Here is a 17,237-nt window from a genome sequence, read left to right as displayed (position 1 = left end):
GGAGTTTGCATGTTCTCCCCGTGTCCGCGTGGGTTTCCTCCGGGTGCTCCGGTTTCCCCCACAGTCCAAAGACATGCAGGTTAGGTTAACTGGTGACTCTAAATTGACCGTAGGTGTGAATGTGAGTGTGAATGGTTGTCTGTGTCTATGTGTCAGCCCTGCGATGACCAGGCGACTTGTCCAGGGTGTACCCCGCCTTTCGCCCGTAGTCAGCTGGGATAGGCTCCAGCTTGCCTGCGACCCTGTAGAACAGGATAAAGCAGCTAGAGATAATGAGATGAGATGAGACTTTCCTAAGTGGTTTCTGACACTGTGTCAGATATCTGGTGTCTATAAATGTTTTAAAAAAAAAGAACGAAAAAGCTAATATCAGTGGTGGCGGCCATTTTGAAGAGCACATTGCTTATCAGATTCAAGCGATGTTGAGAAATGTACACTGCAAGTAATTTCCATGATGATAGTGTTCCAGTTTATTTGTATGTACAAAGTTGAACGTTTACAGCATATTTACTTTTTATTCGTTAGCAATATTAGCCTTGTAGCTGCAGTGCAAAGCTAAAGAAGCCGGTGCAAAATGTCCTGGCTGTTTGATTACATTTGATGTTGCTGACTGAATGTTTGGCCAAATTGTCAGTCAGAACTAGGAATAAAGCCATGCGCAAACCTAAAAGAAAGTGGGGGGGAAAAAGAGGGAGATTTTGTGCAGTCGTTCTCCCTGGCTCAAGAGCAAATCTGGTTGCAACATGCGACATGTAGCATGGCAGGAGAACAAAGCCTGTCTCCATGCACTGAGGCAGTTCGATTAAAAATTACCGTAAAGATGCAGCAGCCAGCTAGTTGCCCATCTGATGTCCGTTATCAATATGATACTCACTTGTTGCAGATCCAGAGCTCCCTGAGCCACTGAGAAAAGAGGGTGAGACCCAAACTCAGAAGCTTCGAAAACCTTAAAGAGGCAGACGGGGACAGAGACACACAAACCAAGGCTTTCATTTGCACATCATTGCTACAAACCATATATCTAAACATATATAATAAAGCAGAAAAGAGGCTAGACATTCATTCCACTGATAAACATTGATATTATATGGACACGAGTGTTTTACTGGGAAATACGTCACTCGTATTTTTCACACGAGCTACATCTGGGACATGGAGAACCAAACCTGTGGCATAAATCTCTATTTGTCACTCGTGAGAAAATCGATAAATTGTTTTGTTAATTTGGGAACTTTTTGTTTGTAAATGTGTCTCGAAAATAAAAAGAAAATCGCATGTTGGGTTGAAGATATGAAATTTATCTTATGTTGAAAAACTTGCATTTTTCATACGAGATACATCGCGGATCTGAGTGCCATATTTAAATAATACTGGCTGGCGTTGAGTGGTATATTAGATATATTCCATTCAGCTAGCATGATATTGAACGAGTCGAAGATGAGTAGCTGAATGGAATACATCTGATATACCATGAAAAAAAGCTAGCCGATATTATTATCCTGAAACATACAAGTTCCTTTCGGGTGTTCAATGCGTCTTTCTCTTTCAAAACTATCTCAAAATCTTCCGTATTTAACAAAGCAAACCTGGCGGCCATGTTTGTTTACAAATTGTCTCAGTCGCTCGCTAGTGCGGAAGTTTTACGTCTCCGACGTGTGACATCATGCTGTCTTGACAACCATGCAATATCGTAAACCATATTCAACGCTCATTCTCCATTGAGTACAGTGACGTAATACACTTCGGATAAGCGATATGCTAACAATATTGCATGCTATCGAACCAAAGGTATGAAACTTGCTAGAAGGGAACAGAACACGTTTTTATCCCATCGCAAAAGTGTCCTGTATGTGTAATAATTCCTGATATTTCACTCCGATATCACTCCCAGTGTTTTCCTTCAGATTAGACGCGCCTTGTCAAAATGGCGAGCCGGTTAGAAATTAAAATTCTTTTGATTAACTTGCACATTTTTTTTTCTTTGTGGATGTGTACATATGATCTAAAGAACATTACACGGTGGCGCGAAGATATGAAGCTTATCTTGTCGTGTTGAAAAATTTTCACTCGTTCGTGAATATGTTCACCACTCGTAGATAAACTTCATATCTTCGCACAACCGTGTAATATCCTCTATATCTTGCAGTCGTAACGATAGGGCGATGTATCAACACTGCGCACATCCGAACTTTCTTCTTCTCCAATTCTTTTTTTTCTTTCTTTTTTTTGCACGGGAGGAACAGTGAGGGACTCGAAAACAAGTTTTAATCATGATGAATATTCATGAATCTGATTGATCTTAATAAGAGCACTGGTGAATAAACATTACAGCCATTCCACTTTTGCTTAAATGATAAGTTAGCGTGACGCGAGATCATTCAGGGTGTTAAATGATTACGGGAGGGTTAGTCTGAAATGAAAGGCGTGTTTGTTTAGAGTAGTAATCACGCTAATGGGCTCACAAAGAGAATGCGGAGTACTTTTAGGGTTGTGCTAGTATTCAGGTAACATGAAGCATCAGGATATTCAACATGCCCAATATTCTCGCTCTCACAATAAAGGTAGTCAAATGTACTATTCCTTGTTGCCGGGGTGACACCATCAAAGGTACACCTTTTTTCCTTTAGTGTGTTTTTTTTTTTTTTAGAAAAGTGCATATATTTTGATTCTTTTTTTTTTAAAGGTACACTATATTGACATTTCCTGGTAACCATTTTAAAGGTACCATTGGTTAAGGTATAATGATGGCAACAAGCAAAGGGACATATGAGTATCCTTTTTGTGAACATTGAACAGAACTGTTGTTGTGGGAAAAAAAAAAGTTTAGGACTTGTAGTTTCAGTAATTTACTGAAATATGAAAGATGCTTTTGGACTGGAGGAACTTTTTCAGAGTTCTTTGAACTGTTGGAAGAAGTTCCCCTTTTTCATGTTTCTGCACTGCAGGAACCTTTTTTTTATCTCCAACTTCAGGGTTGGTACTCACCTAACACAAGAGGAGCCATGAGTGATATACGGTAAGTGTACGGTGATTGGTCCAGACGTAAGCATACAGTGGTGCTTGAAAGTTTGTGAACCCTTTAGAATTTTTTCCATATTTCTGCATAAATATGACCTAAAACAACATCAGATTTTCACGCAAGTCCTAAAAGTAGATAAAGATAATCCAGTTAAACAAATGAGACAACCATATTATACCGTACCTGGTCATTTATTTATTGAGGAAAATGATCCAATATTACATATCTGTGAGCGGCAAAAGTATGTGAACCTTTGCTTTCAGTATCTGGTGTGACCCCCTTGTGCAGCAATAACTGCAACTAAACGTTTCCAGTAACTGTTGATCAGTCCTGCACACCGGCTTGGAGGAATTTTAGCCCATTCCTCCATACAGAACAGCTTCAACTCTGGGATGTTTGTGGGTTTCCTCACATGAACTGCTCGCTTGGCGGCACGGTGGTGTAGTGGTTAGCGCTGTCGCCTCACAGCAAGAAGGTCCTGGGTTCGAGCCCTGGGGCCGGCGAGGGCCTTTCTGTGCGGAGTTTGCATGTTCTCCCCGTGTCCGCGTGGGTTTCCTCCGGGTGCTCCGGTTTCCCCCACAGTCCAAAGACATGCAGGTTAGGTTAACTGGTGACTCTAAATTGACCGTAAGTGTGAATGTGAGTGTGAATGGTTGTCTGTGTCTATGTGTCAGCCCTGTGATGACCTGGCGACTTGTCCAGGGTGTACCCCGCCTTTCGCCCGTAGTCAGCTGGGATAGGCTCCAGCTTGCCTGCGACCCTGTAGAAGGATAAAGCGGCTAGAGATAATGAGATGAGATGAGAACTGCTCGCTTCAGGTCCTTCCACAACATTTCGATTGGATTAAGGTCAGGACTTTGACTTGGCCATTCCAAAACATAAACTTTATTCTTCTTTTACCATTCTTTGGTAGAACAACTTGTGTGCTTAGGGTCGTTGTCTTGCTGCATGACCCACCTTCTCTTGAGATTCAGTTCATGGACAGATGTCCTGACATTTTCCTTTAAAATTTGCTGGTATAATTCAGAATTCATTGTTCCATCAATGATGGCAAGCCGTCCTGGCCCAGATGCAGCAAAACAGGCCCAAACCATGATACTACCACCACCATGTTTCACAGATGGGATAAGGTTCTTATGCTGGAATGCAGCGTTTTCCTTTCTCCAAACATAATGCTTCTCATTTAAACCAAAAAGTTCTATTCTGGTCTCATCCATGCATGAAACATTTTTCCAGTAGTCTTCTGGCTTGTCCACATGATCTTTAGCAAACTGCAGACGAGTCGCAATGTTCTTTTTGGAGAGCAGTGGTTTTCTCCTTGCAAACCTACCATGCACACCATTGTTGTTCAGTGTTCTCCTGATGGTGGACTCATGAACATTAACATTAGCCAATGTGAGAGAGGCCTTCAGTTGCTTAGAAGTTACCCTGGGGTCCTTTGTGACCTCGCTGACTATTACACGCCTTGCTCTTGGAGTGATCTTTGTTGGTCGACCACTCCTGGGGAGGGTAACAATGGTCTTGAATTTCCTCCATTTGTACACAATCTGTCTGACTGTGGATTGGTGGAGTCCAAACTCTTTAGAGAGGGTTTTGTAACCTTTTCCAGCCTGATGAGCATCAACAACGCTTTTTCTGAAGTCCTCAGAAATCTCCTTTGTTCGTGCCATGATACACTTCCACAAACATGTGTTGTGAAGATCAGACTTTGATAGATCCCTGTTCTTTAAATAAAGCAGGGTGCCCACTCACACCTGATTGTCATTCCATTGATTGAAAACACCTGAGTCTAATTTCACCTTCAAATTAACTGCTAATCCTAGAGGTTTACATACTTTTGCCACTCACAGATATGTAATATTGGATCATTTTCCTCAATAAATAAATGACCAAGTATAATATGTTTGTCTCATTTGTTTAACTGGGTTCTCTTTATCTACTTTAAGAACTTGTGTGAAAATCTGATGATGTTTTAGGTCATATTTATGCAGAAATATAGAAAATTCTAAAGGGTTCACAAACTTTCAAACACCACTGTATGTTGATTGGTCAAACATGAGCCAGTGCAGCACGACTAACCGCCATATTCAAAAACCCGTGTAAACTATGACTCTTAACTTTAGCGTTAAAAAATGGAAAAAAGAAAAGGGGAAAAAAAACCAACCATGGATAAATTGACCGACCGTGAAGTCCAGGTTTTATTAAGCGTTTATGCGATGCAGGGAATACAGCAGGATTTTGACGCATATAAGCAAAATGTAAAAATCTTCACTAGCATTTCCTTCTAACGTCACGCTAGCAAACAGGTTTACATCACTGCAGCATTCCGACCGATGGCACCAATGCAAGCGGAAAAGAAAAAAACAACTCGAACTTACAGTACCAGTCAAAAAAGTTTGTACACCCCTATTCTACTCATTCATCGGGTTTTCTGTATTTTGACTATTTTCTACATTGTAGAACAATATTGAAGGCATCAAAATTATGAGATCACATCTGGAACATGTATGGAAATAAGCGGTCAACAAAACAAAACATGTTTCCTATTTTAGATTCTTCAAAGAAGCCAGCGTTTACCTTCATGACGCTTTGCACACTATCTTAACCAGCGTCATGAGGTCGTTACCTGGAACGCTTTTCAATTAACAACTGTCTCGTCAAAAGATAATTAGTGGATGAGTTTCTTGCCTTCTTAATGTGTTTGAGATCAAACAGTAAATAGTAAATAATAAAAATACACTAAATGGCCCTATTCAATAATTGTAGTAATCCATATTATGTCAAGAACCGCTCAACTAAGTAAAGAGAAACAACTTCCATCATTACTTTAAGACATGAAGTGCCTGTTTAATGAATAAAAATAAAGAAAAGCCACTGATTTAGGAGGTGTGTCGAATCTTTTGACTGGTACTGTATGTAATTCACAGTGGATAGTTCCTCTCAATAAGTTCCTCGAACTGTTTGGTCTGAAAGCGCCTCATATTACCATGATGTAACAACAGAACATCGGGACGTTCCTAATTCCAGCGAATTTTTCACCTGAAATCAATGTTAACATTACTCAAACCAAAACCAATATCTAAGAAACTGCAAGTTTAAAACAGACAATAACTGAAAAAGACAACAATCATATCTTCGTTGGTTTACAGCTTCGATGTTTATGGAGTTTGTCCGAATCCTGCTGGTTTCATACAAAAAAGTCTGCGTCCTATAGCCAGAACATTTTTTCCTCCTTCATCAAAAACAAATACAAGAAAGTGCTGTTTGAGAAAGCACTGTGTAAAAGTGAATATCTGAAAACCCTGTTCTCAGACATCATTTGCTTTAGTTTTTTTACATCTATTGCCATGTACGCTCCTCAGTGTTAATTCTTGCTCTTTAAGACTAACATGGTTTTATTTCATGGTCCTCTTGTGTCTAGACCAGGCTTGTAGTACTCGAGTCCAGGACTCATGCCTTAATTTTAAGGACTGGTGACTTGACTTGGACTTGAGCACTGATGACTCGGACTCGTGCATTAACTGCATACGGACTCATAAATTGGAGACGAGGACTCGGATTTTTTCTTTATTTTTTGTAACATGCCATCATAATTTAGCATAAGATATTTATATCTACATTAATTTTTGTACTAATTTTGTGCAAGAGTGTCACACCTGCACACCTTGGCACGTGCATCAGATAGACTCTCGGGTGCGTTCCGGACAGCGCGTGCACCAAGCGGACTCTCGTGCGCGCCGTAAATGACTCGCAACTGCACAGGATTAAGGCGCAATCAGCGCACCTACAGTATATCAAAACTGTGAAAATGCACTTACTTTGCGAAGTATTGAGTTGCGTTGCTGACACGTTATCGAGCTTTATTTCCTTGTTTGGTTTCCTGATCCCTGATTTCCTGTTTCTCGTCTTTGATTCTGCCGAGTCTACGATAACCTGTTTGTGCCTCGCTTGACCTATTGCCTGTTTCACCGTTTTACGATTTTGCCTGCCGTTCTGGATTGTTTACGTCTCTTCACTTGTATTAATAAACACACCTTCTGCACTTACATCCGTCTCCCAACCATCTCTGACAGAATACTTCGCACTCCCTGATAAAAAGAAGCACATTCACCTGTTCATACGTCATGTTCAAGAACAAACTAATGTCAATGGCGTTAAAATAGCCACCGTCAAATGGTGCGGTTGGAGTGTTGTTCTCAGACTCGACTCTGATGAATAGCGGACTCGACTCGAAATTTTCTTTAATGATTTGGACTTGACTCGGACTTGAACACTGGGGACTCGAGACTGGACTCGAGGTTTAGTGATTCAACTACAACACTGGTCTAGACAATGTCTTTTAATTGAAAGAAGGCAAGATAATGAACAGAACACTTTGTTTTTCACTTTTATTAATGAATATTACGATGACTCGGTTCTCAGAATGCTTCATGTTTGCATTATAGCTATTCATTTTCCAAAACTGATATGGAAGGAATAAAAATCAACAGGCTGTGTTTCAGGAAAATAATCATCAACAGCAGGTGAAGTGTTTTTATTCCTCTCATGCCACAGCAGTTTGACAATTCTTTGAAGCACGTCACGTATATTATTTTTATTCATTTGTAGTTGTGGAGTGTCTGTGAAACAAGTTAATTAACAGTTATTCCACAAAATCGAGTCGTAAATGAGCTGACAGACGATGAGGTGCGTGGCGCTGAGTTGGCTATAAGTCATGTATGACGAGATTGAGTGGAATAACTGTTTTATTCTATCCACGTTCACTGGATTTTGAGAAACGGAGCATTTTTATTTTCTGCAAATTTGAGAGATAAACTTTATACAAAACGTCTGAAAAAATTCTTTCCGCTTAGAATGTAAACAAAGCGGCGAAACGACAGTAGCAATTTGTGAAAAATGCGATAATTCTTGAGAAATTAAAAAAAACGCTCTTACCATCAAATACCTTTATTCCATATTTTGTTGCTTTTTTTTTTGTTTTGTTTTTTCGAGTAGAATTTTTATTTCGTCCTCGGTCGGTTCAGCAACACACGCCGCCATTTTGTTGTTGTTCTTTTGGGGTTTTTTGGTGGTTGACAAACCAACTTAAAGGTGCATTACTGCCACCGACTGGGCTGGAGTGTGGAACAGGCAATTTTGTCTGGGGTGGGGGCCCACGATTATATTCTTTTAGCTATTTCTGTTTCTTTTAAATACTTGATACCACCATTTTGTTTTTCTCTACTCATGGTATATGAGCTGATAGCCTAGTAGTAGAGTAGCCAATCAGAGTGTGCGATTGCTCATATCCAGTGAATGTGGATAGAATAATTATTATTATCACTTGTGTTCTGGTAACTATAAACTGTTCTGTCACCACCTTCGCTTATTTTCTCTCGCTTGAAGGTAAAGAGACAAAAGAATGCAGCTTGTCTCACATCCTGAAGACTTTTCCGTGTTAGGAACAGCATTACGTCTGACTGTTTGAACATGCGAAACTCCGTCCAAAAATGCGAAGTGATCATCTCCTCACAAAACAAAAAACAACGAAGTATCTGCCATACAAGCCCCTGTGAATTTGCTGTTCTGATAAAAATGATCAAGTATGAGAACAAACATGATTTTCCTTGTCGATAAAACTACTCTCAGAGCTGCCGAGATAGAAAATTCATCAACACATCTTGACGAATCAGAATTAAGAATTCAACAGCAGTGTGGTATCAAATAAGACGAACAGCTCTTTGGACTAAACTGCAATATGTCGTAAGCCTTTTATTAAATGCTGACACATTGAAGTGGTTATAGTATTGTAGGTGTTATTATGACGTCACATACACTATACGGCTAAAAGTTTGTGCACACCTGACCACGGCACTCGTGCTTTTTGTACGTCCTAGTCCAGATTTAGTTGTCATTTTGCTCTTATAATAAGCCCCACTCTTCTGGGAAGGCTTTCCACTACATTTTGGAGTGTTGCTATGGAGATTTGTGTTCATTCATCTAGAGCATTACTGAGATCAGGGACTGATGTTGGATGAGGAGGCCTGGGGTGCAGTCGGCATTCCAGTTCATCCCAAAGGTGTTCAGTGGGGTTGGGGTCAAGTGGCACAAAACACTGTCCATCCCACCTTGGCGAACCATGTCTTCATGGAGCTCGCTTTGTGCACAGGAGCATTGTCATGCTGGAACATGTTTGGACATCTTGGTTCAAAGGGAAGCTGTTATGCTATGGTACAGTATATACAAAGCAATTTGGAGAAGACTTGCATATGAATGTGGTGGTCAGGTGTCCACATACTTTTGGAGATAGCGTGGAGTTGATATTATAAAGTGTGAGACTGTGACTGGGTAAGACAGAGCGGTGTTAGTGATATGGCTGTAGAGGATTGAGTTGGGTTTTGAAATTCTCACCTGATTTCCAGAGAGCAGTACCGCCCCGGGTAAGGGGCTTGGGCGGTATGGAATTGTTGCACCTTTCGGAGGTGACTGCAGGAGAAAAGAAAAATATTAGAGATTCAGATTATGGATTATACGTTTCCAGGCTTCTCAAGCAGAACTGAATATATGGTTAAAGAAACTTCTTGAAGAAGTTATTTCCATATTATTAAGCAGGGCAGATCTAATGAGACTAAAACCTCGCCGTGGTAAACGAGACAGAAATTTCAAGACAGCAAAACTGTAAACAGGGTAAAAAATAATGATGATAAATAAAAAAAAATCTATTAAAATTAAACAAAGCACAAGCAAAGTCAAATAAAATGGGACAAAGCTTGTAATTTATTAAGATTGAAGCAAAAAAACCCACATGAATAACAACCCGAAACTCATCAGTTAGGAATAAAATCAGTCTTTTATTTTATGTGCACAGATTGTCAAGGACATTTGTTCATTGAAATGCCTCAAGTGAGGCTCAATCAGGTAAACTGCTCCATGAACAAGTCTGGGTGCTTTCTCACTTCGTACTTTTTACATGTCGTCCTGTGGGAAGCAGACACGAGGTGGGTGGAATGAAGCAGCTTTAAAAAGATTTGCTGCCTGCGTTTTCTGGTCACAGTGGAGCTTCCAAGGTTGAAAAAAAGTTCAACTTTTCAGAAAAGTGAACAGTGGCTTAAAGGTCTTTTTTTTTTAACCAATCAAATTGTAAGTTAGGGGGTGAGCAAGAAAAACAAACATTCAGGATAAAATGCTGGGTCCATCCATCCATCCATCCATCCATCCATCCATCCATCCATCCATCCATCCATCCAAAGATACACTACCGTTCAAAAGTTTGGGGTCACTTTGAAATTTCCTTATTTTTGAAAGAAAAGCACTGTTCTTTTCAATGAAGATCACTTTAAACTAATCAGAAATCCACTCTATACATTGCTAATGTGGTAAATGACTGTTCTAGCTGCAAATGTCTGGTTTTTGGTGCAATATCTCCATAGGTGTATAGAGGCCCATTTCCAGCAACTCTCACTCCAGTGTTCTAATGGTACAATGTGTTTGCTCATTGCCTCAGAAGGCTAATGGATGATTAGAAAACCCTTGTACAATCATGTTAGCACAGCTGAAAACAGTTGAGCTCTTTAGAGAAGCTATAAAACTGACCTTCCTTTGAGCAGATTGAGTTTCTGGAGCATCACATTTGTGGGGTCGATTAAATGCTCAAAATGGCCAGAAAAATGTCTTGACTATATTTTCTATTCATTTTACAACTTATGGTGGTAAATAAAAGTGTGACTTTTCATGGAAAACACAAAACTGTCTGGGTGACCCCAAACTTTTGAACGGTAGTGTAAGACCTATCCCCCCCCCCCCCCCCACACACACACACACACACATTCACTAGTATATGGCGTGATGGTATCACTTGCATGAACTTGACACAATCAAGTCTAGATTGCTAGCTCGAGTACTTAGTTCAATAATACTTGCTAGGACTGTTTAAACAACATAGATAACCAAGTAAACAGGAATTTAAAAAAATATATTCTATCCACATTCACTGGATATGAGCAATCGTGCGCTCTGATTGGCTACTCTACTACTAGGCTATCAGCTCATAGACAAAAACAAAATGGCAGAGCGTGTTGCTGAAGCAACCGAGGATGGAATAAAAACTCTACTGGAAAACAAAACCCCCCAAATTATCAAGTATTTAAAAGGAACAAAAAGAGCTAAAAGAATATTGGTTCCCTCCGCAATATCCCCCATTCCACACAATAGATTGGCTACTCTACTACTACTGTAGGCTATCAGCTCATAGACCATGGGTAGAGAAAAACAAAATGTAATTATTCTATCTACATTCATTGGACATGAGGTCACTTTAAACCCATTATGCAAACCCATTACCCAAATTATAGGTTAAGTAAATTATTAATATTAAAAAAAGTAAAATTATTAGGATGTGCATAATGTCCTCGACAAGGATGCCGGGTATTTTATTTACATTTTGTATATTTGCCAGTTCTGTGCTAACAAATGCACTCATTATGCTGAGTTACCCACTGTGGAGTTCACCTAAAACGTGGCATGTCACAACTACACCTGATTCTGACCTTGAACTTGCAGTACCTGTCAAAAGTTTGTACACCCCTACTCTACTCATTCATAGGTTCTTCTGTATGTTGTCGAACAATACTGAAGACATCAAAACTATGAAATCACACATGGAACATGTATGGAATTATATGTCAAATTAAAAAAGAAAAAGTGTTAAAAAATAAAATATGTTTCATATTTTATGTAGCGTCTTCAAAGTAGCCAGCGTTTAATTTGATGATGCTTTGGATGCTATTGGCATTATCTTAACCAGCTTCATGAGGTCGTCGCCTGAAACGCTTCTCAATTAACACGTGTGTCTCGTCAAAAGTTAATTACTGCAATTTCTTGGCTTGGTAATACATTTGAGATCAAACAGTAAATAGTAAATAATAACAATACAGTAAATAGCCCTATTCCACAACTGTAATAATCCATATTATGTCAAGAACCGTTCGACTAAGTAAAGAGAAACGACATCCATCATTACTTTGACATGAAGTGTCTGTTAATGAATAAAAATAAAGAAAAAACAATGAATTTGAAAGTGTGTCCAAACTTTTGACTGGTACTATAAGCCGGGGTTTCTTTCTTGAGTGAGGAGCAGTATTAAGTCCAGCATCACTCTGTGACTGTAACCATCATATGTCACACGAAAATTGGTGAAATTTATGCTCCTCATAAATGCTTCATATTATCCTATTCGTCCTTGTGTTAGTATTTATCTTCATTTTTAAATTGCCTCTTGCTCGTCTGTTACATCATATTACATCTGAAAGGGAAAAAAAACCAAAAAGGTATTTCGTTTTTCAGTCCAGTCCAGTTTTCCAGCTTGGCTTTTCAGTCTTAAAAACAAGTGCTTATGTTTAAACATGGGTTGATGCAATTGGAAACCGTAACCTCGGTGAAAAACGTACACAGATGTAGAGCTGTGCAATATATCGCATTTTTATCACGATATCGATATTGGTGTCAAACGATATCAAAATTCATAATATCGATATGAAACGATTTTTTGTCATTTGTCGAAAGGGACGTGCACAATATTTCTACAATGGCAATAAAACAACAATAACATTGACGTGACAGTAAGGTAAAACGAACCCTTCTGTCCCCTAAGGCACACCGTAGCCTTGCATACGTCATCCATTCTACTCCCGCGAACATATATTTACGTCATATTTTTGGATGTGGGACTGGGTAATGTAAAAATGGCATCTACGGAAGAAAACAAGCACAACAATATTAGCACATATCCAGCTTGCTAGCTGTGTTAGATGTGTTAAACCGTGTGGATTTAAGTGGAATAATTGCGAGTCATCCTGTGGTCAAGGCAGCGTTTTAAGGTAAGGCAATTTGGTTATTAATGTTGCCCGCCGCGGCATGTTTACTTGGGTTCATTTGATTTTGACTTGTGCATCTGCAGCTAGCATCATGCTTTGAAGTAGGTTCTGCTAAGGACGGGTTTATTGCGCGATGTAGACGGACTCAGATGTAATTACATTGTTTTTAAAATTCCGTGCGCTTAAAACGGTGTCCCCCTGCTAATCATGTAGCCCTAATCATGTGTTGCTTTTACTTTTCTTAATGGCGAGTGAAATATCTCTGCAAATGGTATTTCAATGCTGACATGCCAAAAAGATAGCGGAGTCCACATTTGGAAGATGAAGGAAGAGAAGCCTGATGCTTGAAAATAGATCGCTTAATCCACAACGCATATCTGTATTTGAGACATAACCTGCAACTAGTGGGGATGTTTTGGAATGACTGTGCATAGGGTGTTTTTGGCCACAGAACACTAACCCACAGTAGTAGGAGGACTACTGGGTTCGTGGATTTTGTCTGTTGACTGAGCGACGCATGGTGTTTGCCTTGTGCCATTTCACGTAGCATCTAGCCGCAGTGCCACCTACACTTTCAGGGAATGTTTACATGCCGCTGAGCTATTTTCATGTATGTTAATTCTTAAGGACTTGTCTCTATATTGTGCGTGTTCACACACGGACTGGCCATCGGGAGTAGCGGGAGTTTTCCCGGTGGTTCAGTGTGGGCTGGCGGAGAAAAAAACAAAAACAGTTGCACGCTGGCCTTTAATATGATAAGCAATGTTAACAGTTTCTTAAAGAAACTGTTAACATTGCTTATCATATTAAAGGCCAGCGCGCAACTGTTTTTTTTTCTCTGCCGGCCCACAAACTCCCGCTACTCCCGATGGCCAGTCCGTGTGTGTGCGTGTTTAATGTTGGTGTCTTAACAACACACAAGCTTACGTTGTAGTGTGTGTGTGTGAGAGAGAGATTTTATCCTTGGCTGGCTACGAGCCAGTGTGGACGTTATGCAGTAATCACTGGTAATACCAGCGCTGGCTCCATCCTCTGTGATCGGAAATGTTGAGTGAGGAGAACGTGAGCCTTGTGCAGGCGATAGGACCTATGCAAAGTACGCGCTTGCACAGTAAATAGTTTAAGTAAAAGGCGTTTCAGGGTACAACGGGAAGGGTTGACAGGTAGCCTATGAGGCCTGTACTATAAAAATGTGGCCCGGTGCCTCAGGTGTTGATGATCAGGGCTTTAAAAAAAGGTGTATAAATATCGTTTTAAAAATCGCGATATCGATATTTACTGAAAAAATATTGATATTGATTTTTCCAATATCGAGCAGCCCTACACAGATGATTTCCTTAATCTGAATGGACTGCCAGTTAGGTGCGTAACCCGTCTCAGAATACGCGTAACTTTTGGTTCTCGTATGGTTCTCATTTGCATGAAGTTAAGAATTCACCATCTCAACTTCACTCGCCTTGGCAAATTAGTTTCTATTGGTCTGGTCAGTGTGATGTCATATCCTGCAGTGGCTTGACAACTTGGTGAAAACAAGTTTCACCTGGCAGAGACACTGACTGGATAAATTATTTCGGCAGTCGATGGGCAGAGATAATACAGTAAATGTAGTAATAAACATGCTGGATATATAAAGTCGATATCATGTTGTTTGGAAATGATAAATATAACCATGTAATAAGAATAACAAATCATACACAATTGCTGAACTTAAAGGAACGTTTATTGAACGCTATCGTCTGCAAGTTGATCTGCACTCTGTCTAAATAAAATGCATCAACTCAATAAATGTCCACAGGTGGTGATTAAATTAACTTTGTAAAAGAAATATGAATGAATTTGAACTATTATAGGGTTTATGGAAATGAGTTGGAGCCAGTGAAATCTGTATGGAACTTGCCTGTTGTGTTATTTAGAGCGTTGGTGATTGTTCACATTAGATGACTAGCTAAGTACCTTGCTAGCTAACTAGCTTCATGTTAGATGATTAGCGTGATCATGGTAATGAGCGCAAAGTCTCGCTGTTACAGTCACACTGTCTTTACTTCTGTTCATGGTCGTTGTACATCATTTAGGATTCCAGTTATAAAATTTAGTTGCACTGTTTCTAAAAATGGTCGCAAAATGCGACTAAATGGTCGTAGTCTAGAGCCCTGTATTGGTGATTGTTTTAATTTAATTTAGCTTTTGTGATTCGTAGTCATTCTCTAGTTTGTAGTCTCACACACTTTCTCTGACACTGGACTCATGCGGAACATTGCACACAGCGCACATATGTAATTATTCTATCTACATTCACTGGATATGAGCAATCGTGCGCTCTGATTGGCTACTCTACGACTAGGCTATCAGCTCATAGACCATGGGTAGAAAAAACAAAATGGTGGAGCGTGTTGCTGAGCCAACCGAGGATGAAATAAAAACTCTACTCGAAAACAAACCCCCCAAAATTATCAAGTATTTAAAATGAACAGAAAGAGCTAAAAGAATATAGTTTCCCCCCCCACAATATCGCCTATTCCACACTCCAGCCCAATCGGTGGCGGGAATGCACCTTTACTGTAAGTTGGTTTGCCAGCCGCCAAAAAAAAACCCTGAAGAAGAAGACGGCCCCAAAAATACAAAAAAACAAAAAACAAAAAGAACCCCCCCAACAACAACAAAATATGGAATAAAAGTCTCATCTCATTATCTGTAGCCGCTTTATCCTGTTCTACAGGGTCGCAGGCAAGCTGGAGCCTATCCCAGCTGACTACGGGTGAAAGGCAGGGTACACCCTGGACAAGTCGCCAGGTCATCACAGGGCTGACACATAGACACAGACAACCATTCACACTCACATTCACACCTACGGTCAATTTAGAGTCACCAGTTAACCTAACCTGCATGTCTTTGGACTGTGGGGGAAACCGGAGCACCCGGAGGAAACCCACGCGGACACGGGGAGAACATGCAAACTCCGCACAGAAAGGCCCTCGCCGGCCACGGGGCTCGAACCCGGACCTTCTTGCTGTGAGGCGACAGTGCTAACCACTACACCACCGTGCCGCCCTGGAATAAAAGTATTTTATGGTAAGAACATATATCTTTTTTTCATTTTTCACGAATGATTGATTTATTCTTGCATTTTTCACAAATTGCTCCTGTCATTTCGCCGGTTTGTTTACATTCTAAGCGAAAATGATTTTGTCGGACGTTTTGTATCAAGTTTTTACTCATCAAATTTGCAAAAAATGAAAATAAAAATGCTGTTTCTCAAATTCCAGTGAATGTGGATAGAATAAAACCGTTATTCCACTCAATCTGGTTATATATTGCTTTTACCAGCTCGGCACTGTGCGCCTCGTCGGCTATCGCCTCATGTCCGACTCGATTTCGTGGAATAACTTGATTATTCATAAGTTTAGAAGAAGGTACAGATGTGGTGTGGTCCCAGCATATGAAATTTGTGTGTTCTTTATTTCATTCCACTGGCGAACTACACGCTGGTGTGCCTTTATTACCTTAATGAGCAGAAACGCTGACAAGCCGAACACAAACGCAATGCGCTTATCGATCAGTTCTTCAGCACATTACTTAGCAGAGGCCCATTATCTTTAAGCAGGAAGCCATTTGCTTAGATTATTCGCTGCATGTTATTGAGGCTCAGGATGTTTGCTAATGGTAGTGCCATATAACGCGTTCGCAGAAAAAGTACGAGCATCAGCGGTGAACCGATGACTCTGAATATTAAACTGAAAAAAAAATCCTCTCGACTCATTTCAGATTTAGGAAATAATGTGTTCTTATAGTGAAATATAGCTGTTCTAATATCACAAAAACAAAACAACACATAGTCAACACACAAGTTACGGTAGTTTATATATATATATATATATATATATATGAGTGATTCCACGCTTATGGGTACTGAAATGGGGGCATGAACTTATTTTTAAAAATTCACCTAAAACCATTTCTTTTTTTACCATTAGGTCACAAAACATGTAATCTTTAATGAATGATATGTTAAAAGATAACTTTAATTTTCTGAGATGTAATAAAAACATATTTATATGCCAAAGTCAGAACGTAACAGAAGTGTTGTGGACATATATATTCTCAATTTTAACAATGTAGAATTACTTTTTGAAACATAGGAAGGTGATGTTTTAGCAAATATAATTAATAAACATGTGTAGTAGAATAAACATACACATTCTTTCAATAAGATTAACATGGTATATAGCTAGATTGTAATTAATTTGTAACAGACGCGAGATGGACAATCGTAACAGAAGTAATGTAACAGACATCATTTTGGAACTCATAGGCTTGACTTTGGCATATAAATATGTTTTTATTACATCTCAGAAAATTAAAGTTATCTT

General features: G+C 39.6%; 1 protein-coding gene across 7 annotated transcripts in view; it reads right to left on the bottom strand.

Moving 5' to 3' along the window:
* Window positions 1-17,237, bottom strand: part of pcbp4 (poly(rC) binding protein 4) — a 259,012-nt gene that overhangs the window by 42,336 nt on the left and 199,439 nt on the right. For 5 of the 7 annotated variants that reach the window (XM_060910937.1, XM_060910936.1, XM_060910938.1 and 2 more), the window contains 2 exons: window positions 9,410-9,484; window positions 875-946 (listed from right to left, as the gene is read on the bottom strand). In XM_060910937.1, coding sequence (XP_060766920.1) covers window positions 875-946; window positions 9,410-9,484 — 147 coding nt within the window. The remainder of the gene's footprint in view (window positions 1-874; window positions 947-9,409; window positions 9,485-17,237) is intronic. The other 2 variants (XM_060910939.1, XM_060910942.1) reach the window with 1 other exon arrangement.

Source organism: Neoarius graeffei, chromosome 26 (assembly GCF_027579695.1).
Source record: "Neoarius graeffei isolate fNeoGra1 chromosome 26, fNeoGra1.pri, whole genome shotgun sequence".
NCBI lineage: Eukaryota > Metazoa > Chordata > Actinopteri > Siluriformes > Ariidae > Neoarius > Neoarius graeffei.
The sequence above is the reverse complement of the archived record's forward strand: the minus strand, read 5'-3'. Positions and strand labels throughout refer to the sequence as shown.